The sequence below is a fragment of the Wolffia australiana genome, chromosome 9 (assembly GCF_029677425.1).
Source record: "Wolffia australiana isolate 7733 chromosome 9, ASM2967742v1".
In the NCBI taxonomy this organism is placed as follows: domain Eukaryota; kingdom Viridiplantae; phylum Streptophyta; class Magnoliopsida; order Alismatales; family Araceae; genus Wolffia; species Wolffia australiana.
Window position 1 is genome coordinate 11314863 of NC_135843.1, and position 23096 is coordinate 11337958.

General features: G+C 43.8%; 2 protein-coding genes across 5 annotated transcripts; one reads left to right on the plus strand and one right to left on the minus strand.

The window, feature by feature from the left end:
• Window positions 1–322: 322 nt before the first annotated feature.
• LOC144707876 (Acyl-CoA N-acyltransferases (NAT) superfamily protein) lies at window positions 323–8653 on the plus strand. 3 transcript variants are annotated; one of them, XM_078581127.1, is made up of 7 exons: window positions 323–491; window positions 565–655; window positions 2877–3006; window positions 7251–7320; window positions 7630–7690; window positions 7773–7888; window positions 8449–8653. In XM_078581127.1, the coding sequence occupies exons 1-6, from the start codon at window positions 414–416 to the stop codon at window positions 7862–7864; spliced, it is 522 nt and encodes a 173-aa protein (XP_078437253.1). In that variant the 5' UTR covers window positions 323–413; the 3' UTR covers window positions 7865–7888; window positions 8449–8653. The 3 variants fall into 3 exon arrangements, with proteins under 3 accessions (XP_078437253.1, XP_078437252.1, XP_078437251.1); XM_078581126.1 differs by lacking the exon at window positions 8449–8653 and adding an exon at window positions 7979–8178; XM_078581125.1 differs by lacking the exon at window positions 8449–8653 and having other exon boundaries at window positions 324–491; window positions 7773–8178.
• Window positions 8654–13872: 5219 nt separating this feature from the next.
• LOC144707525 (uncharacterized) lies at window positions 13873–22875 on the minus strand. 2 transcript variants are annotated; one of them, XM_078580667.1, is made up of 10 exons: window positions 22450–22875; window positions 21947–22225; window positions 20119–21228; window positions 19448–19636; window positions 18487–18582; window positions 18221–18386; window positions 17966–18098; window positions 15722–17515; window positions 14437–14957; window positions 13873–14098 (listed from the first exon to the last, which is right to left on the minus strand). In XM_078580667.1, the coding sequence occupies exons 3-9, from the start codon at window positions 21176–21178 to the stop codon at window positions 14763–14765; spliced, it is 3633 nt and encodes a 1210-aa protein (XP_078436793.1). In that variant the 5' UTR covers window positions 21179–21228; window positions 21947–22225; window positions 22450–22875; the 3' UTR covers window positions 13873–14098; window positions 14437–14762. The 2 variants fall into 2 exon arrangements, with proteins under 2 accessions (XP_078436793.1, XP_078436794.1); XM_078580668.1 differs by lacking the exon at window positions 21947–22225.
• Window positions 22876–23096: the final 221 nt, after the last annotated feature.

Genomic DNA, 23096 nt, shown 5'->3' on the forward strand with positions numbered 1-23096 from the left:
TCATCCAACCCCTGAGACAAAGACGGTGATGCCACGGATGCTAATGTCAGGATGGGTAGCGGTATCGAGCACTGGTATTGTAGCAGCTTTATCTAGTATTATCATCCGATATCCGGATATCAGTAAATATTGGCTTATCAGATTTCCCATTTTCGATATCCAGTACAGCATCCATCCCGATACGATCATCCATATTTTGGCCCGGGACGAGAGAACACTAATGATGATGACGTGCCGATGATGATTTTCACAGGGGCAGTAATGCAATTTAGCAATCTCTAAGGTTCAAATCATAATTTGCCTGTGACATTAAATCCTCCAGTCCAGTTCATCAAATGGACTGATGAAGAAGCAGCGAACAACATTTGAGAAGCAAAACCCGAAAAGATCGATTCTTTGATCCACGATTGGAGATGACGACCATCCGACGGTTTTGCTGCGACGATCTCCTGCGATTCGCCTCTATCAATTTCGATCATCTGACGGAAACTGTGAGTTGTATGATTTGTTTAGGAGGGTTTTTTATCCCAATTTGATCACAAATTTGATGTTTAATTTTGTCAGTTCAATATGTCCTTCTACATGAATTACCTCGCGCGATGGCCGGATTACATTCACGTCGCCGAGGCTCCCGGAAACAGGCTAATGGGTTACAGTACGTGAACTGCCACTTTTTTTCATCTGTGTTCTTGAATACTTTGTCAAATTTAATTCTGATTTGGGTTGGAGAAATTCTGAACTGAATATTGTGAGAAACATACCCTTATAATCGCTACCTCATCTTTGTTGTGTCGCAGTCGTTTTTTTTAACTGGGTTTGTTATCTCGAGGCCGATAGCTTTCTTTATCTTTTCATCTGTCCTTCTTTCGCCAAAATCTCATTCTACCGTTGGGCCTCCAAGAGTTTTTATACCTGGTAAAAATGATTTTTATTTTGACGTGTTAAGAGAACAAAGTTTTTCCTCATTTTCAATCTGTTGAACCCGAGTCGCTTGATTTAATTCCAGAAGACCCAAAAACAAAAAAGAATAGTGGACCATGGAGAAGACTCTAATCGTACCTAGATGTCTATGATGATACGCTATGGTCTGGAGGGGAAGTTGAAAATTTTTATGTCAATGTTTGACCTTGGATGGAAAGGATCAAAGAGAATGCCCTGAATCCAAAGTGCTTCACTTATTCCCTTAGTGAATGTGAAAAAAAATTAATCTGAATTTTCACTCTGCGATTCAACCTGGGAGACAACCCATTGCTTCTTGCTGTACCAGGCGATAAGGTTTAGGAAGGAGCAATACCCTGCAGTACACTTGTGATTCAACCTGAGAGCCAGCATAATCATAGTCAGCAAATCTCGAAATATAATAGGTAGCAGCAAGAGAATGTGAGGCATCCAATGGTCCCCTTCAAGTATCTAAGTATCTGGTGAGCACCCTGCAGATGAAAGGCTTTAGGATGATGCATAAACTGACTAAGAACTTTACTGAACAAGATACGTTGGGCCACGTATGGGCCAGGTAAATAAGTTTATTAACAAGTGTAGCACTGTACTGGATAAGCTTACATGTATGGGCCACATATGGATTGGTGATAGGCAAGAGGATCTGTGTCAAGCTCATTGTTATATTGTTAAAATTTGAGATTCAATTCCATGGGAGTTGAGATAGGTTTCTATTGAAGATAGCCCGTGCCATCTGGTAGATCAGTATATATCTATATCTAGATATGTCTATATATGTGTGTGTGTGTACGTGTGTATGTGCTGTGAGAGGGTAAGAGCACTAGATGAATTGGCCGCTTTAATTCCCGGGAAGTATTTGATTCATCCCAAGCTCTTATATTGTGTGCTAAATTTCTGCTTTAAAGTTTCAATACCTATGATACATAAGAATCATTATAGCACTAGAGGGAAAATGATGATAAAATAGTGTACAATCACCATTAGATTAGTGTAACCTGTATTTTCATGGCGTGAGTAAACCATGCCCGTGGGGCTGTTGAGGCCCATAAAGCTCAATCTCAAGGCGACATACTTGTCTATTAGGTATGTGATACCCAGGCAGGGGTTTCCATCTACACTTCTTCATCGAGATGTCTATGAAGAAAGGCATTTTTTATTTCAAAGTGTAGAAGACTCCAATCGTGAGCGGCAGCAAAGGAAATGTGGATCTGTACAGTGATCATTTTAGACATTGGAGCATAGGTGTCCATATAGTCATCCCCATGTTATTGGATATATTTTTGGCACTGAATCGTTCTTTATAGCATTTCGGCCTACCATCAGCTCGATATTTTACTGTGTAGACCCATCTGTGGCCAATTAAATGCTTATTGGGAGGATGGGGAGTCAGCTCCCGGGTGTGATGCAAGGCTTCCATTTTTGTACCCATAGCTTCCCTCCACTGAGTTTGATCGAGTGCTTCCTGGATTGAGCAGAGAATATTTACTTTCTGGAAGTGCAGTAAAAAAAATTGTGTTGGAGATACATGCTGATAGGTTAAGACTTTACTCAGTGGAAAAGGATTTGTACTGGTTCTCATGGATAAGCTGATGTTCGTGTCTCCCTCTGCATCAGATGGAATATCATCAGAGCCAGTCAGACTGGAAAGCTCCGTGTGTTCAACAATAGGCTGACCTCAAAGTCGTGTCCGAATGAAGTGTCTAGGGTATGGTGGGAGAATGCGAGACTGGATTCGATTGAGATTATTCTCATGAAATTTATGTCTTTTGATGTGTACTCCCGACTTTGAGCTCATTCTTGGGCAACTATTTGTATATGATCCGCTTTCTCCAGCTTTTTCATGTGAATAATGGATTATATTCTTTTCAATGAGTGCCCCCCAATTTTAATTAGTTTTTGGGTTATTTAAACTTATGCAGTCATGGGAAAGGTTGAGGGGCAAGGAGAATCATGGCACGGGCATGTCACAGCAGTCACTGTTTCTTCAGAATATCGACGACAGAAGTTAGCCAAGAAACTCATGCATTTACTCGAGGACATTAGTGACAAGTAACTAGACTGCTTGATGAATTTCATTTCTTTCATTACGACATTAGTTATTTTGTATATACCATAACTTTATAATTACTTCGGGAGTTTCTTCTAAGCTCGTAGTCTTGGAATCCACCAGCTTTAAGTTTCAGGCGCATCATATATAAAGCATAAAACAGCATATGTATGATCAATTTTTTGCGTTTTTTGGTCCTTTGGAGTTGATTATGCTGCTTTGAGCATTTATAGTTAGATCTAAAGTTTTTTTACTTAGATCTAACTATAAATATTTTTATTTATCTAAATTTATTCATTAAATAGAAAAAGGGAAATTAATTTTGTTACCAATCACCTTCCCATACATTCTTAGAATAACAGATGTAGTCCTCTTTGTTGGAGGCAAGTGCTACGTTCTTTTCTAAGACGTATCGGGCGTCATAACAATAAGAGAGCTCGGTAAGTCAGGCCACGTGCAGGATCTCACACGTGGGAAGACAGCCCATGGAGATCCTATAAATAACTGAAGCAATGAAGAGGTGGGGAAGAGACCTTTTTCAAGATTCTGTTATTCAGAGAGCAGCTTCGGTTGAGGCTAGCTGGGAGCGGGAGTCACCTGCAACCAGAAAGGGGGAGAGGATCTCCGTCCTCTCTCAATCTTCATCTTACTTTCTCTACTTCTTGTTCTTCTTCTTCATTTCTCTTTTCTTCTCATCTCTCACCAATTTCTCCATTACCTGAGATTTGCTCTACACGGATCTATCTTCTGATTGAGGAGTACCAGACTACTAAAGGATATTCTTCTTGTTGATCTGAGTATTACATGTCTTTATTTTCTCTCTCTTGCTAGCCCATTAAGGGCCCTCTCTAGTCAGCCCATTAGGGCTTCCTATAAAACCCTGTAATCTCTTTCATTTGCTATCAAGAATTGTTCTTTTCTTGTTTACATGGTATCAAAGCCCTAACCCTAACCCTAATCTGGGTTTCCTGGGCTCGACCTTGCGCTCCGATCTTCGGCAGTTCTCACGACCGCCTGATCTCGCACTCCAGTCTCTCGCCGTCTCGCTCCGGGCCTCCCAGGCGCTCGCCGTTCTGACATCCGCCGTCCCAGCGTCTTCCGCTCCAGCGCCCGCCGTCCGGCCCGCGCCGCCTGCTCGGCTCCTCCGGCTCGCGCGCCCGGCTCGCGCTGCCCGGCGCTTGACGTCCCGACACCCGCCGTCCCGGCTCCCACCGTCCCGGCTCCCGCCGTCCCGGCGCCCAACGTCTCGGCGCTTGACCACAGCAAAATGGCGTTGCCGAAAGAAAATTCCGTCACATCTTTGAAATGACTCGGAGCCTTCTCTTCCATATGCATGTGCCCAAGTATTTTTGGGGGGAAGCCGTCTCCACCGCCATCCATCTTCTTAATCGCCTTCCATCTCGATTGCTTGACTACTCCACTCCCATTGACCGTCTTCAGCATTCCTTTCCAACTCTCTCTCTCCAAACTCATCTTACTCCTCGTGTATTTGGATGTGTATGCTATGCGCCCAACCACCAACTTGGTCGTGATAAACTGGATCCCTGTGCTATCAAGTGTGTGTTTGTTGGCTATTCTTCCACCCAAAAAGGCTATTTATGCTATCATCCACCCTCTCGTCGGTTCGTCGTCACCAAAGATGCCACGTTTGATGAATTGCTTCCCTACTATTCCTCCTCCTCTCCTGAACCCTCATCGTCCCCATCTCCCTCCGATCCACTCGAATTCCTCATCCTCGTCCCTCGTCCCTCTTCACCGGCCCCGCCCGACGTGTCTCCGCCTGTTGCTCCTCCAGCAATTGTGCCTCCCGACCCGCCTCCGGCCGCCGTCTCAGTCCCTTGGAGCCTCCTCCAGTATCTGCTCCTGCGCTCGACCCTTCTGCTGCACCTTCTTCAATTCCTCCGCTCCCTATCCGTCGCTGCCCGCCTGAAAAACACTATGGTATTACCCTTGCTCGTCGCAAGCCTCGGCTTCCTTCTTCGTCTCCTGCTGCCCCGTCTACCTCAACCTCCACCCCTCCTGCCACCTCCTCATTAGCCGTGCTGCCCTCTTCCCGTTCCTCTCCCCTCTATCAGTTGGCGGAATCTATCTCCTCTCATCGCCTCTCACCCTCTTATCATGCCCTTCTCACCTCCCTTGATGCCACTTCCCTTCCCAAGACGGTGGACATTGCCCTTTCATTTCCGCATTGGCGTCAGGCCATGGCGGAAGAACTTCAGGCTCTTGCTCACAATGAAACGTGGGATCTGGTTCCTCTACCGGCCGGGAAGCATCTCGTGGGTAGCCGTTGGGTGTATGCAGTGAAGCATAATTCTGACGGTTCTATTGAGCGCCACAAAGCCCGGGTTGTGGCACAAGGGTTCACTCAGAAACATGGCATTGATTATCAGGAGACCTTTGCTCCGCCGCCAAGCTGAATACTGTGCGGATCTTATTGGCCCTTGCTGCGGATCGGGGCTGGATTTTGCAACAATATGATGTGAAGAATGCTTTTCTGCATGGAGAGTTGACTGAGGAGATCTACATGGCATTACCTCCTGGCTACACTTCCTTAGTGCCATCGTCTCCGCAGTCTGTTGTCTGTCGCCTGAAGAAAGCAATATATGGCTTGAAGCAATCTCCTCGTGCCTGGTTTGGTCGTTTCACGACGGCCATGCAGCGTCGTGGATACCGTCAGTGTAATGGTGATCACACCCTTTTCTACCGCCATTCCACGTCAGGGGGAGCCGCTATTCTTCTTGTGTCCGTGGCTGACATCATTACCACGGGTGATGATACGACGACCATTACTGAGCTGGCTATGTATCTCTCGTCGGAATTTGCTATTCGCCATCTTGGCCCGTTGAGGTACTTTCTTGGCATAGAGGTGGCCTATTCTTCCAGCGGGATCTTTATTTGTCAGAGAAAGTATACGGTGGACCTTCTCTGTGAGCTTGGAAAGGAGGACGCCAAGCCTGCTTCGACACCGATTGATGCGAACCATCGACTTGGTGCCGATGCGGATGAGGAGCTTGCTGAGCCTGGCCCATATAGAAGACTTGTGGGAAAACTGCTTTATCTCACCCACACTCGCCCGGACATTGCATATTCAGTGGGTGTTCTGAGTCAGTTCATGCAGACTCCTCGCATGAGCCATTTTCGTGCTGCTCATCGTCTCCTCCGTTTCCTGAAGGGCACCATTGGCCGTGGATTATTGTTTCGTCGCCATACCGGCCTGCGTCTTGAAGTCTACACCAATGCAGATTATGCCGGCTCTGTGGTTGATCGTCGGTCCACATCTGGGTATTGCACCTTCTTGGGCGGCAATCTGATTACTTGGAGGAGCAAGAAGCAGAAAGTGGTCTCTCGATCGAGTGCTGAAGCGGAGTTCCGTGCCCTTGCGCATGGTCTGTGTGAAGCACTTTGGATTACCCAGCTTCTTCGTGAGCTACGGTGTCCAGTTCCCTCTCCTGTCCAGCTGTTCTGCGACAACAAATCGGCGATTAGCATTGCTCATGACCCCGTTCAGCATGACTGTACAAAGCACATCTGAGATCGATCGCCATTTCATCAAAGAGAAGCTTGAATCGGGAGATTTTTGCACGCCTTATGTTCCGTCCGCTGAACAGCTTGCAGATATCTTCACCAAAGGGCTTCATGCCCCTAGGTTTGAGGAGCTCTGTTCCAAGCTGGGTGTGGATAACATCCACGCTCCAGCTTGAGGGGGAGTGTTGATCTGAGTATTACATGTCTTTATTTTCTCTCTCTTGTTAGCCCATTAAGGGCCCTCTCTAGTCAGCCCATTAGGGCTTCCTATAAAACCCTGTAATCTCTTTCATTTGCTATCAAGAATTGTTCTTTTCTTGTTTACACTTCTTGAATTTGATTGAATCATTAAGTTACGATACGTCACATGATCAGCAAGTTTTTCTTACTTTTAACGTGGAGCTTGTTTTGCTAATTGCTTTGTGGGTCCAATCAGATTCAATTCAATCTAATTTAATTTGATCACCGACCCCAACATAGGACTGGCAAACATTGAAAAAACTAAAAAAATAACATTCATAACTTTTTTATATTTTTAATACTGTATTAAATGTTCGTACATTTTTAATTATTTTTACATATTAATGATGCAGTTGAGTATCCCCTGCTTTTACAGCACCCCAAGTTCCTTGAAAGCTGAAGAAAATTTTCAAAGAAAACTATCTGATTGAATATTTCATGATGGTGATCTGCTGACTCAAATTCTGATCAATAAATCCAGGGACAAAGCTTATTTTGTGGATCTTTTTGTCAGAGCATCTAACACACCGGCAATCAAGATGTACGAGAAGGTTAGCCTCTCTTAATTTACATCCCATCATCATTTTATTTCACCAGCCATTTTCATAACTGTTCGAATTAAGGGTATTTCTGTAGTTTCCCTTTCTTAAGGTTCGGGAATCCTCTAGTTCAATTGACATTGATTTTTTTCTCAATTCTGTATCTTTCTGACTCCCTGGCAAACAAGGCTATGCGATCCTTCTGCACTTTTTTAGCCGTTATGCTTTCTGTTAGGCATATTTGAAGTAGTTAATGTGCCAGATCTTATGATTTCCTCTGGAAATTTTAGCATAATATTCTTGAGAATTTTCCAATTTCAGCTGGGATACGTAATCTATCGACGGGTGCTACGATATTATTCCGGCGAAGAAGACGGTTTAGGTGAGTATACATACACTGCCAGGTATTAAATTTCAATCGGGTTAGATATCATTTTCTAATTATATTCAAACTCGTAAATCAGATATGAGAAAGGCATTATCACAAGATGTTGAAAAGAAGTCCATCATTCCTTTTAAGAGACCCATTACACCAGAAGAATTGGAGTATGATTAACCTATAGATTTTGGTGCTCGAAAGGTGAGTCGAAGGCTATTTTCTCTGGATATTCAGTTGGGTGAATCTTTTTTGTAGCGTCCAATTTTATTTATTACTGATTTTGATTTGAAGCATGTTCGGCTGTTCTGGTTGTCCATGTTAAGACTTTTCGAGGGGGGACTCCATGAAGATCAATTAAATCCCATTGAGCAAAATTTTGTCTGTTATGCAGTCCAATTAATCTGGCTTGAGGAGATTATGATTACACAAAGGGATGATCTTGTTTAGTTTTTTGAACGAACGAACATTACTTAACTATGAATTTTTCTGGACATTCTTATTTGAAGAAAACTCTAGACTGCCATATGTTACGTTAGATAGACGGAACTTACACTAAAATCTCGTAGTTTTGTATATTTTGCATCTATTGTCATCGATTTTATTAACCTTGCCCGGTCTTTAATGAAACATTGTGTTACGATCCACTAAACCCATTAGGGGCATTATTGTCTTTCTGCATGTCCTTTGAATTTGCCTTTAAATATGCAGCCCTCCTCGTGGAGGGTAGGACAGGAGTTGCTAGTGTTATTTTTCTTTGGTAGATCTCTATCTCTCGGCGGCGTCCACTCCGCCGCTCTCTGCTGCTCTCATCCCCTCGGCGTCGTCCACTCCGCCAGGGTCAACCTCATTCTTGATACGATCCCGGCAGGGATCCTATCATTGGTATCCTGGCTGGGATCCTAATGGGTTAGTGAATCGTAACACAATGGTTGTTTTAGATGATAATTATTGAACAAATAAATGCACTAGATTCCCATTGGAGAGGTTAATAGAAAGCTTACAACATTTTGAAGTGCATTTCGACAAACGATGAACGTTTTTTTGGCTTCCACGTGGTGTATTTTTATTCAAAATTGTTTTCGTCTTTATTTGTAGTGCTTCATAGCATGAAGTTTTTAAATGATAAGACTTGACAAGTCTCTCATTCAGAGGTTTTATATAATTTCGCAAAAACAAGTCCCACGTAAGTCATGAACCCCGCATCTCATTTGAAGTGTTATTCTGAAGCCTACTTTATATTATTCTGAACCGATGATCAGATAATACATAATGGGGCATTTAATATCTGCCTAATACAAATTTGCATTTTTTGGATGGATGGATCCATGGATTGAATGGATCTATTAAAGAGACAATTCGAAAGTGTAACCTTCGTTCCATATCTCTTGTTGATATCTAAAACTATTTCCAAAGTAAGAACATGTCTCATCAGTCTTGAAAAGTGTAACCTTGTTTGATATTTTTAAAAAGGTAATCCTCATTTGCCATATCTTGAAGAAAATCCTTATTTACTATTTTATGATTCATGCATTGATTTGAGGAGACACTTCCAGGCTTTTGGTTTAATTTTTGTTCTCTTGGGTCAATAATTTAATTGGCTTTTCAAATGTCAAATGATTTTTTATATCATACCTGGCAGACATACTTTCAGATTTTATGTGATAGAATTGACTCAATGTTGCTCTGCCGAGTCAATATGGATCACTTTTTTCAAATGAAGCGTTGGGAAATATAGTAATGTCAATTAATTTACCTTGACACAAACTAAACGGTTAAACTTGCTGGATTATATTTGTGCTTTGTCGATCTATGGATGTTCTTAATTTGAGGACATTATTAGAAGCTTCTAGAGTAATCAACTTTCAACGAAGGGGGCTTATTAGGTTTGTTTTATCCAAAGTTAAACATAATTTTTCGAAGAATGGTAGCAATGCAATGAACAAAATGAAATGAAAATACTCGATGTAGGATTATATCATTTAGATGCATGACTTTACCTACTAATTTCTAATATTAAGATTCTTCTAAGTTCTATGAACCAATCTACAAATTAAGGTGCTAGTTACACTCTATGTAAAGAAGATTCAAAAGGATATAATATATGTAACTTATTCTGAATTAGTATTTTATATAGTCTGGAAATGTTCGCTTGCATTTCTATTCATGCAAATACAATTAAAAAACCAACAGATTCTAAAGACAATGCACAATAGTTGCAATTATTTTGGGCTCCAGGTCTACGCTACTAAGATTGGGAAGAATCATAGAATTGAAAATAATTCAAAAACAATTTAGTCTGAGAGATAGCTTGGGTGTTATCAACAGTATGTGTGATGATAAATATAGTAATTCAGCCACATTGGGTTTTGGTAAAATTTCAGCACTCAATCTAGGTTACTTAATCCAGGTAGATATAATTTTTTCAGAAGTTACACTCTCCACTCATCATAATAATATTAAAATATTGGATTGTGTAATCAAAATATTTAGATAATTGTGTTTGATCTCAAAATAGTAATTTCAGTAATACTTGATAATTATCCAGGCAGGCAAAAATATTTAAACATGAAGAAATTCACTCCAAAGCATGTCAATAAACATAATTATAAATAATGTAGAATTTTTTGCTATTAATTTACCATAATAAAGTTCAAAACATCACGAAGATATTGTAAAAGGCATTGACTTGAACAATATTGAGTTGAATGTATGATCTATATGATTGTCAGCATTATGACTTGGGATATTCCTGATCTAATGACTTGGGATGCAGTGGATACTAACACATCATATGTTCAAGAATGATGTCATGTTTAACCAGTACGGATATATACTATTAACATAATGTGACATTATTCATGAATTCAATAGACATATTTCATTAGTAGATACAAAACCAGGAAAGGGTCTTTAGTTCCCTCAAGACCCATATCCATCATAAATAAAACACTACCACTCTCATTAATCCACATTTTTTAATCAAGAATTACCCCCATAAAATAATGTCTAAATTTTCAGTAATTATTTTATATTTTGGGTGGTAGTGAACTCTGTTTGCATATTACTCATATCGTTCTGAGATCACTGATGATTAGGCACTGATATGGTAACTAAAATATCATAATGGGTGGCCAATGATAATACAAGTTGTAAGTGTCAATGATAATATATTTTAGCCTTTTCCTTTATGTAAATTTGTATTTGTGGCCTTTAGCCTTTGCCTTTATGTAAAATTGTAGAGGGTACATTAATAACTTAATGTTATGAAATATCCGAGGACATCTGAGCAATGTCCACTTATTATGTCTATTATGCACTCATTGTTCTCGGTAAAAGAAGTACTAAATACAATTTTATGCTATCGAAATGCTTCACGGCATTCATGTCTATCATTTCATAATTTGTGAGCCATGAATAAATGTAGCCTTAAATTCTCATTTTTAGAAACCAAGGAAAGATGATATTTCCCCAAATCCTGGTTGTACTGTATAAATCAACAATAAAATCATGGCTCAGTGATGTTATTTCCATTGTATACAGAGCACATTCATCATTTTTACTGGCTAGGGGTATTTAAGTCATTTTCCAGTACTTGTATTTCCCTTTTAACAGGGAAGGTCTCCCTTTAGGACATTCAAAAGGTTAATTATAATAGTGTTTAGGTCCCTATCTCTCTCTGGAGTAGAAGGCTAAGTTCACTGTCTAGGTGATGACTGTTATCCCAATCATCTCCCCCTCGACTAGAAGGCAATGTCCACTCCGTCTTTAGTTCATGACAACACCCACTCTGCTCTCACTCTTCGATCCCCCATCGCATTACTATATCTTCTACAATACTTGGAAACTATCTCTATATAAAACTCAAGGGTTCTATCATTTAGCAAACTAACTGCCATGTGGAAAGCTTTGACACCTGACTTATTCTTTAATAGCATGTTGGTCCATTCCAAATTGACCATATCTTTGCATTGTAGATTTCATATAATTATGGGCTATCATCATGGTTTCTGAAGAAGGTTAAACTATATTAACTGCATTTGACATTCAAGATGATGCTGACGAGTGGACGATAACAACGATGAATTTGCGTCATCATCATCATGCCTCAATCAACTGATGCAGACTTCCTAATTGTCTAGTACCAAAAAGAATGACAATGATGATGATGATGATGATGATGATGATGACGATGATGATGTCTAATCTGTCATCAGATGGAGTCTCAAGAAGAAAATCCTAGAGAGATGGAATCTATATGAGTCTTTGGGTTCAGTCTCATGTATAGATAAGAATAAATCAGAGCAACTTGTAACGACATCAAGATATATCATAAACTCTAGAAAGTGACAGGGGGCACCGTAGATTACCTAATAAATTTGAGGTAAAGTCTAGTTCATCACAACACTAAGACAGTTTCTAATAATATATCTCATAAAACTGATTACCGAGAGAGAGTGATTTTTATGATATCAAAAGGAAACGGATATTAGACATCGCAATAGATGAACAAACATGGCATCTGGCCCAAAATGTAATACTGACTTAACATAAGCACAGACCATTTGATGGATATCAATGGCACCTTTATGACAACCATGAAATAATGACACACCACACACTAGGCTTGTTGGACGGATGATGGATTGTCATCTGTTCCGTTTGAAGCCGTCATCTGTCATTGTCCAGACTGATGGAGAAATGACTGAACACAATCATTTCTGTCATAAGGATGATGGATGACTGATGGCGGAAATGAGGAGGAATGATGAAGGAAAATGGATGACAATAGGACAGCAATGTGGGGACATTTTTGACAACAAGTTTCAGTTGGATTTATATAGTAACATATATACTGTATATTGTATTTGATATATTGAAATATATATTAATATACTCTGCAATTAACACATCTTACGACTATAACGCACAACAATGGAAGCATCATTGAGAACTAGCATCATTGATAGATGAATCATCAAGGAGGACGATGACTGTTGTTGACAAGGACCATGACAGTCGTTGACGAGGACGACGGATGTTGACAAGGAAAACTACTATCATTATTTAGAACCATGATTGATATAAACGAAAATGCCGACTGACATTTACAATAATGATGACCGACAACAATGAAGATGTCAATCAAGACAGCCATCATAGATGAGGGCCACATTTATTGTTAACGAGGACAATGATTGTCAACAAGGGCAACTACAACTATTTTTTGATGATGAGTACAGCTATCCTTGACGATGGGGGCAGCCGAATGTTGTCGGCAAGGATGATTACCATTGACGACAACTGTTGACGACAAGGCCTACAACTATTGAGGATGCGGACAAGGGGTCAATTGTTGTTGATCATGATTGCCATCAATCAGAATATTGTTGACTGAAGGCAATGATTGTTGAAGTCAACTCTCTCTCTCTCTCTCTCTCTCTCTCTCTCTCTCTCTCTCTCTCTCTCTCTCTCTCTCTCTCTCTCTCTCTCTCTCTCTCTCTCTCTCTCTCTCTCCCTCTCTCTCCTCCCTCCTCTCTCTCCTCTCTCCCTCTCTCTCTCCTCTCTCTCTCTCTCTCTCCTCCCTCCTCTCTCTCTCTCCTCTCTCTCTCTCCTCTCTCTCCCCCTCCCTCTCTCTCTCCCTCTCTCTCTCTCCCCCTCTCCCTCTCCCCTCTCCCTCTCTCCTCTCCTCTCCCTCTCCTCTCTCTCCTCTCCTCTCCTCTCCTCTCCCTCTCCCTCTCCTCTCCTCTCCCTCTCTCCTCTCTCCTCTCTCCCCCTCCCCTCCCCTCCCCTCCCCTCCCCGCCCCTCCCCTCCCCCCCTCCTCTCCTCCCCTCCCCTCCCCTCGCGCGCTCACTCGCTCGCTCTCTCTCTCTCTCTCCCTCTCTCTCTCTCTCTCTCCCTCTCTCTCTCTCTCTCTCTCTCCCTCTCTCTCTCTCTCTCTCTCTCTCTCTCTCTCTCTCTCTCTCTCTCTCTCTCCCTCTCTCTCTCTCCCTCTCTCTCTCTCTCTCTCTCTCTCTCTCTCTCTCTCTCTCTCTCTCTCTCTCTCTCTCTCTCTCTCTCTCTCTCTCTCTCTCTCTCTCTCTCTCTCTCTCTCTCTCTCTCTCTCTCTCTCTCTCTCTCGCTCTCTTTCTCCGTGCAATGACAGAATGTTGACGATGACGATATTGGACGGATGTTGCTCGGGACGAAATCGAATGTGATCAATGGACAACTGAACAGACGGCCATCCAGTTTCGTTCCATCTACGTCATTAATGAACCAGAAAACAGAAAACAGACAGATCATACATTATGGGACGAACAGTTAAATAGAAATTTCCTTTTGATGGTTTTTGTAAGCATAGACGCTCCAAATCCTGTTGGATTGTTAACCATTGTTGAGGCCTCGCAAATATTACTTTTGCCCCAAATCCACTGCAAATATTTTCTAACACATGTGAATACACATGGAATACGTGAAAAGCAACAAATCAAATAATTAAAGAATGTCATCTCAATATAATACGAAAACCAAGTACCCGAATAATTATTTCCATAAAACACAGGTCCTCGAAAAACAACACTACCATATCAATTATTTTCGATAGTTGGACAATGAATGATACCAAGAAAAGATCAACAGAAAAATCACTAAAACTGATAAACAGTGCAGCATATATGCCAACAGCTTCAAATATTTTGAGAAATAAAGACAAAAAAATAGAGGCAAAAATTAAAAAAAAAATTGAAAGATACGGAAGAGCAAACCACACCTGTTTCTTGTGTTGCAGCAGTCCAGTAGAGAAAGAAGATGATTGCTCTCCTGGTCCACCCTAATCTTCTCTGTATCGTTCCGTCTGATGTCCCCGGAGGAACAGCTTGGGCTGACGATGAACTACACTAGAGCGACGACAGCTGCCGCCGCGCCATTGGCCAGATGCCTTTGATATTTTGGCCGCCCGTCGCCGCGCTAGCCGGTGCAGCCATGTGGCCACTGGCGCTGACATCCTCCGCCGCAGGACGAAGGTGCAATGCCACCAGCTCAGACGCCGCAGTCGGGAGCGGCTGCCAGGGAGGGAGGATTGTGGTCACCGTTAGTTTAGGGGGCATCGACGTGGCGATGGCGGTGGCCAGGCACAGGACGGAGAGGACGGGCTGGGGAGAAGGGCTTGGCCGGGAGGAGGAAGTCTTTGGGGATGCTGTCGACGTCCATGAAGCACTTTCTGGCCTTGGCGTCTGCGATCAGCGCCGCCCAGTCCTCTGACTGCATCAGCGCGCTTGCGTTGCCCACCACCTGCAGCCGCACCCCATTAGATCTCACAGGACAGAGAAACTTAAGGGTTTATAAATGTATGTATATGCCTAGGGAGAGAATGAACAGAGTATAAAGATAGACACAGAGAAGTGGATAGAGAGAGAGGGATTGCTGCATGAAAATGGAGGGCTAGAGGGATATAGAAAGATAAATATAGACTGAGTGCCAGAAAAGGATAAAGATATGATAAAGAAAGAGAGAGATATATATAGGAAGATAAACAGATGGAGATATAATGAGCAATTTGGGGGGAGTAAAGAGGTAGAGACAAAGAGCCGGAAAGGGATAAAGATATGAGAAAGATGGAGAAAAAGAAAAGTGGGGGGAGAGAGAGAGAGACAGGATGGTAGGGCAATAGAACGATAATAAAGAGAGATGGGGAAGGGTGAACGAGAAAGAGAAAGAGACGGAGTGATCGAGTTAAAGCGATAGATGAAGACCGAAATCTAGAGAGATTAAAATCCATAGATAGATATAAGGAGAGATAATGAGAAATGCATCGTAAGGTAAAGAAACAATGGTATGATAAGTAGACAAAAGAGATAAAAATGTAGAGAGATATTGAGAGATGATATAGAGAGAACAATTGACGGAGACAAGTAGGTACAGAGAGAGACTAATAGAGACCAACCGACATAGGTAAACATAGAGAGAGCATAGAGAAAACTAGAGAGCAATAGGGAGGATAGAGAGAGAGAGACAGATATATAAACAAGACAGAAATGGAGAGTTGAACTTGTTACCCAGAGGGCTCGGCGCGCGCGCGTGAGAGCGACATTCATGCGTCTGACGTCTGCAACGAACCCAACACCATGGCGGGATGCACGGACACAGGACATGATGATGACATCCCTCTCCTGCCCCTGGAACGCATCCACTGTGTTAATGTACACCTCCTTCCCCTGCTGCTCCGATGCCACCACCTGGTCAAACTCCCTCTGAATGCACTTGAGCTGCAGCTTATACGGCGTGATCACCCCCACCGTCACCCTCCCCCGGCCCGCCGCCGTCGCCGCCGCAGTCACCCTCTCATACAGCCTCCTGCAGAAGTGAGCCTCCTGCACATTCTGAAATGACACGGACCCGCCCCGGTGCGTCTCCCGGCCATGCGCCACATCGAAGAAGACGTACGGCCTCAGCATGGGGTCATCCTTGACGCGGGGCAGCCACTCTTCCTCCCCCATCCTGGCCACACTGTCACTGTCGGCGAGGCGGCCCTGGTAGAAGTAGCGAGAGGGGAACTCACGGATCTGCGGGTGCATGCGGTATTGCACTGTGAGGAGGAGAGTGGGGCAGCCGGCCTGCTGGAACCGTTCGAGGAGGCTGCGGCTGTAGAGGAGGGTGCCGGCCGCGCGGCTGATGACGGTGGCAGGGAGCTGCTGGGGGTCGCCGACGAGGACGCAGCGGGCGGCGCCAAGGGAGAGCGGCGGAAGGATGGCTACCTCACTGGCCTGGGCCGCCTCATCGATGACCACCATGTCGAAGCCGTGGGCGATGCGGGAGAAGAGCTTGCGGCCACTGCTGGAGACGGTGGTGAAAACGATCTCAGCCTCGCTGGCGAAGCTGGCCTCGAGCCGGGCGCGGGCCTCATCGAGGTTGAAGCCCGGGCCGGGGCGGAAGCGGGCCTCCACGATGAGGAGGCGGGAGAGCTCGACGAGGACCTTGTCACGGGCTTCGACGGCGGCGGCAAGCTGCTGGAGGAGGAGGTCGCGGCTGTGGTCGCGGGCCGAGAGGAGGTCCGGGTCGACGCCAACGGCGCCCTGGGCTCGGCCGACGGCTGCCACAGCGAGGAGCTCCTTCTGGAGTAGGGAGATTTTCTGGGCCCACTGGAGCTCGCTGGCGCGGAGCTGGGCCATCCACCCGACCACCTCCTCCCGGCGCTTGTCGAGCAGCTGCTCCGTGCGGCGCTCCACGGACACGGCCTGCGCGGCGCGGGTCTGGGAGTCGACCCCCACACGGGCCACGTCCGGGCGGTACACCTTCATCTCCCCGTCAATGAATCCGCGGTCCAGGACGCGGGACAGGAGCTCGTCCGTAGCAGCGTTGGAGGGGGCACATACGAGCATGCGCGGCTTGGGGCAGAGCTTGGGGAGGGTGCGGAGCAGGCTCTGGTCCATGCTCTGCAGGACCTCGTCAATGGAGCCAGCGGCTGGGCCAGCACCTTCGGTCGGGCCAGGTCCAGGCTTGCAGCTTTCCGGGGCGAGCTTCTTGAGCAGGCCTGCATAGTAATGTTGGTACTGCACCAGGTGGATCACGTTGAGCATGCCCCAGACTGTGTGGGTCTTGCCCGTGCCGGGTGGGCCTTGGACCAGGGTGAACGGCCACGGGTCCGGCTTCTTGCCGCCATTGCTGACGCCACCCGAGGTGCCCGCCGCCGTGTGCATGGCCGCCCACTGGATTGCAGCCAGCTGCGGTCCGTTAAAGGTGCGGCGTAGGTGGTCTGCAAAGTTGGGGGTGAAGCACTCGGGCATCCCCGGCGGCTGCGCCTCGTACTTGGGGAACTGCTCCGGGCTTGGCTTCAGAATTGCCGTCTGCATCTGCCACACCAAAAGAGACCCCCACCACCGTTCATCTTCCCATTGTCTACGCGATGATGCTCATACTAATGATGATTCTGTGGATTATGATGATGATGGCAGTAATACAGAGGAAAAACTGCAGCTGCAGCTTATGAAGATGATGATGATGCCAAAGCTGAAGATGATAATGATGTTGATGATGATCTTCATCATCGTGATCATGATCTGTTGGATTCAAGCACTTACCAACCATGCTAAAAGTTATAGCTGATAGCAGGGACGCTACATATCATCTTTAAGCATGATGTTGTGCTTCAACATGATCAACGATCAGGATTCCACAGATGATTATCATGTTAATGATGCTAAGTATGTACGATCACGAGGATGATAGTGATCCTGAGGATGGTGGAAATGATGAGGTTGACGATGATGAAGAAATGACGAGGATTATGTGGGTATAGGTACCTGCGAATGGAGATGACGGAAAGCATGGAGAGCGATGTATTCACGCTGGGTGGTGGCAAGGGAGCCAAGAACCGTCAGGTACCAGACTGTCTTTGGAACAAACTTCCTCAGAACATGGTCCTCCCCCACCTGCCTGCAATCCAAAACGTCATTTCGTTTTCTCTCTCAATCTTTGAAGAAACAAAATCATAAATCCCAGAAAGGGGAAAAAACTTATTGAGAAAAAACGGGGGATTTAATAGGCTAGAAAATTACCCGCTAGAATCATACGCATCACCCACATAAAAGTGCAAGATTGCTCCAGGGGGCTCACGTATGTCAATGGGGGAGTGCCGCCGAACGGTACCCACTGCCCGGCTGCTCGCCTCTGCCTTGGCCTCTTCCTCACTCCCGCCACTGTTCCCGCCCTTCCTCGACCTGACTGCTCTCACAACATAAGTTTGACGGCCCATTAATTTAATTCCCCTTTTTTTGCAGTTCAGTTGCAGATTATAAAATTTTGTTTTTTCCAAGGCACAGACCTGCGGTGGGCTTCCGCTGTGAGAGAACTGCCACGTCACCCTCCTTGAAGTTCCACTTGAACTCGCCCGCCGGAAGCACAATTACATCATACCATCCTGTTAAAGATTAAGATAGAAGGTCAGTAATATTTGAACCTGTTTCCCGTGGTCATGGATTTTTTTGGAAAAAATTACAAAGTAAAAAACATAATATAAAACAATGCGAGGGAAGAGGTCCCCTGTCATTCTGATAAACGATGGTCTTTGAGCACTGAGGAAATAAAAATGATTTCATTAGCATAAAATACACTATCCTTTGTCACTTTTTAGAAAATATTTCATTAATGTCAGTCAGCCACTAGGATGAAAAGTAAATATATTCGCAAGGATACTAATATATTTATTTTGCTCCAAAAAAACGATCTTGTATGTGCATCTATTGATACCAAAATGGTCAAAATTAAACGAAGAAATCTAAGCATGTTTTAGGAAAGACAAGTGTTACCCTACTGAAAGATTGGTGAAATGTTTTTACGCGAGGAAAATCATGAGTAAAGGGCAAATTAAGCATACAGGGCACGAAATCCAGCAGTAGAGCATCAGCTCATTCTTCTCAACGTGCCATGAATCGTTTGAAATTTACATCAAATTCCGTATCGTTTGGAAAAATCTTATGCCGCCAGTGATTATTCACTTGATAAAAGTGTAGATACATAAAATGTAAAGCAAATAAAGAATCCAAATAAGGCCCTTTCTATTTAATTATTTGTTGAATATTCTAATTTAGTGAGCGAATAAAAATTTGAGTGAAAGATTCAACTGAATAAAAAACAAAAGAACGATCCCACTGAATCGAATTTGGTCCATGAATCTGAGAAATAGCATTTGAATTGATATTATTTCAATGATTCCTCCAAAAGATTTTGTTTCAATTGGACTTTGGTTACTCGTTAACTAAGGTGAATCTGAAGATAACTGCTACCTCTTTCTCTTCGTTCCACAGATTTCACGCGGACCATCAGATGGGCATCCCTGGAAGAAGTTTCTGATAATTCCTCCCAAGTACTGTAAAGCTGGGCACGGCACTCCTCAAAAAGCAAAGGTTCAAAAACCCGAACATACTCTTCAGAGGACTCGAACCGCCCAGGCACACATTGAAGATCAGTGTCCTCTGAATTCATCAAGTAGATCAAATAGATGAGAAACACCGAAGAAAAAATGTTCACAAGGATTACATCATAAAAATTATGTATCAATTAAAAAATAATAATAATTGTGTATCAAAGTCTTCAAAAAGCATGAAAAGAAACTCAATTACACACTTTCTGCATATTCTGCCATTGAGAAAAGCCTTTGCAAGATTAGGTTTAAGACTGAGTTCGCAAGATCTTTGATCTATTTTCCAGGAATTTATTAAAATCCACCGAAATAATGAAAGCGAATACATGGTTAGAAAAATCCCCAGAGAGTTTTTAGGAAAAATTAAAAACCTAGGCTGACGATTTCGAATACTTAAATCATTTATTAATGAAAAAGGTTCATAAACGCTATAAATATCCTAGGCGAGATTTTGGAAAGAAAAAGCAAACAAATGGTAAAAGAATTAAGAAAAACCGTGTGCAGGCAAAATTAGAGGAAGGAGATAAACTACACCTGGATGATGCCAGAATTTATCACTGGTAACCTCCCGTAGAAGACGCTCCACAGAAGTATCTTGATAAGATGAAGTACTAGCCAAGAGCTTTTTTGAAGGAGGATTCTTCCTGTTGCTGGCCTTTGAATCACCACCGAGTATCCCAACAGAGTTTTGTTTGGGCAACGAAACAGTCGCATTTCTCGAAGGCCTAGACTCTGACGGCTGCTTCCAAAGCCCTTGTCTGCCCGAAGATTGCACCATTGGCCGAGATTTATCCCCGTTAGATTCAGCCAGTTGGTCATTTGTTGACGAGGATAAACTTCCCTCGCCATTCTGCACATCTACTATCCTATTCTCCTTATTGGCAGGCTGAATTGGCCGGACACTCTCCTTCACGGCACGAACAGAGAGAGATGAGGAAGAAAAAGATGGCTGTCGTTTCGGAGTAGAACATTTGATGGGTCCCGCCTGCTTGACTTCATCTATGTTGAGGAACACAGTCTGCCTGTTCCGCCTCTTCCCTAACATTGCCTCCTTGTGCTCATCCGGCTTAGGCCGTTTCCCAAAGTTATTCACCATTCTTATGGCGTGGTTCGCCTCGACGCCTTTCAAAACCTTCGGTTTCTCTTCCGATGGGGTGTCCTCCAATCCTTTCGAATTGCTGTCAGAAGTGGATCCCTCTTGCCCAGAAGAAACGTTGCTGCAAGCGTTATCCACAGTCTTAGTGGGCTCCTTTGAAGAATTATCTCCTTTTCCTTGATCAGATTCAGTGTTACTTGATTCCTCTTCATGATTTGCTCCGTCCTCCACATCAGACCATTCTCCTTCTTCTCTTTCAGCAGCCAAAGGTTGCTTCTTCTGTCTGACAAAGGGTTGGAATCCAGAGGCTGAAGTGGCATGGGAAAAAGAACGGCTGTTGGGTGCCCAAGTTGTGCCTGATGCTTGATTGATCAGGCCGCAGCCGCTGGAATCTGATTCAGGAAGAGAGTTTTGGGGGAGAATACAGACCACCTCTTCGATCTCCACTTCAGAAGGAGGCTCGTTCAGATCTAAAAATGGCCTTCCGCGATTTCCCATATCATATGCGAATGCTAATCTATCGGTCTCTTTTATACCCTCCAAAAGTCCTACAAAAGGTTAGAGTCAATAATGAGATGAAGCAGGCACAAGGAGAGAAACCAGATTCAAAAAAGCAATATTGGATTAGAAAACAGAAAAAAGGGATAAGGAGAGAAACCAGATCCTGTCTTTATTTCTGGGATTTTTTTTTTTTGAAATAATTTCTGGGAAATTAAACTGACACGAAGGGAATCCAAAGTCTAGGTGGTACCTTTTTTATAGGTTCAGGAGCTAACATTCGGTCAAGTTCACACTGAATAGAATTCAGCGGACGAAAGAAAAACCATTTCTGATTAAGGGAAATTAAACTAAAAAAGGAGAAACTGAAAAAAAGAGATGTTCTTGTCAGAAACTTGAGTTGCAGAGGCTCCATTCGGTGGAGAATTCAATTGACGGAAGCAAAAACACAAAAAAGAAAAAAAACTCATCAGTGCACATAGAAAATAAAATCTTGAAGAATCGTCATCCGTTCAAGTGTTTTTTTTCAAACAGAAATCCGTTCGCTGTCATCTTTTAAGGTCGTAACTGAAAAGTTATAATAAGAAGCCGCCATTCCCCGAATGGTACCCAAACAATCAGAGGAACAACTAAAATCTCATGAGCTTAATATATTTGATGATATTGCATCGGGGAAATAACAAAGCCTAGGCAAAGAACTACGAAGATTACAAGTCCCAATTCATACCACAGTTAAATCTTCATTTAGCGAAATAGGTTAATGCTTACCCAGGCGGCCAATTCGATGTCATCTTTCCACTGTCATCATGTAATACCCACTAAATCTATGTTTTTTAGAGCTGCCACACCGATCAGCTGACCAGAAACAAGTAAATCTAATTCTTTCCAGTCAGGTCGCGCGGACAATTCATCATGAGGCCGGAAATCAGTTCACGAGCAACGCACACACATTGCCCAAATCCCTTCCAGCGCTAATCCACAGGCCTGGCCCGGCAAGGCAACCGATATAGCCAGAGCATGCAATGAACAGAGAAAACCCCGACCGATCTGCCACCAAACCAACAGCTAGCTCTATCAATCCCTTAACGATTGACAGAAAACGAAGACAATCCCCACACATGCAACATTGATTTTAAATCGGCATGATTTCCAGATCCGCCACAGTCCCAACGCATCGATTACAGCCCTAACGCCATCTACGAATCAAAATTAAGACAAAAACTTGCAAGAGAAACGATAAACTGAACAAAACCCCACGAATTTCGACTCACCTCCAGTAGATCTGTTCCTCTACTTTCACGCTGCGCAAATTAACCATAGATCCGTTCGACATACCGCAGCAAATCACCGTCTCGCCAATTGCCAACCTGAGATTGTCCCGATCAACCGCAACGACCCCTAGTGGTTGGCGCAAGCTTAGAGAGAGATTACCCGCCCTCTCCCAGTCTAGAGAGAGAAAGCGAAAATTGGGCGGCCTCCTTTAATATCAATTCTAGAGAGAATACAGATAGAGACAGTGGGGACACCGATGAGAGAGAATAGTAGAACCTAGAGAGAGAAAAGGTACTACAGAGAGAAAGAGCTAGAGAGAGAAAGAATTAGAGAGAGAAAGGGCTAGAGAGAGAAAGAGCTAGAGAGAGAAGGAGGGGTTCATAGTTCCCACGCTTCCTCGCTTCGAATACGATTCGAGGGTAGAGTGGGGGTGGAGAGGTATTTATAGAGGAGAGGCCGCGGTGGCACGTGCGGCGAGGCGCGCGTGTGAATCTTGTTATTCCCACGTTAAAGTTATTCTCCTCCCCCGTTCTAGTGAACGCCAGAGCCCCCACGATAAGAGAAACGGCGCGCCCAACGGGGTAGTTATATCAAGTGGCAAAAGATGTTGATATTCTCTTCTCTCTCGTCCTCTATTCCTTTTAGG

Coding starts and splice junctions, on each gene's coding strand:
- LOC144707876 (XM_078581127.1), top strand. CDS start 414: ATGACGACCATCCGACGGTTTTGCTGCGACGATCTCCTGCGATTCGCC. Junction 492..564: donor TCGATCATCTGACGGAAACT/GTGAGTTGTATG, acceptor TAATTTTGTCAG/TTCAATATGTCCTTCTACAT. Junction 656..2,876: donor AAACAGGCTAATGGGTTACA/GTACGTGAACTG, acceptor AAACTTATGCAG/TCATGGGAAAGGTTGAGGGG.
- LOC144707525 (XM_078580668.1), bottom strand. CDS start 21,178: ATGGGAAATCGCGGAAGGCCATTTTTAGATCTGAACGAGCCTCCTTCT. Junction 18,099..18,220: donor GATGCGTATGATTCTAGCGG/GTAATTTTCTAG, acceptor TTTGGATTGCAG/GCAGGTGGGGGAGGACCATG. Junction 17,516..17,965: donor TCCGTCATCTCCATTCGCAG/GTACCTATACCC, acceptor TTGGTGTGGCAG/ATGCAGACGGCAATTCTGAA.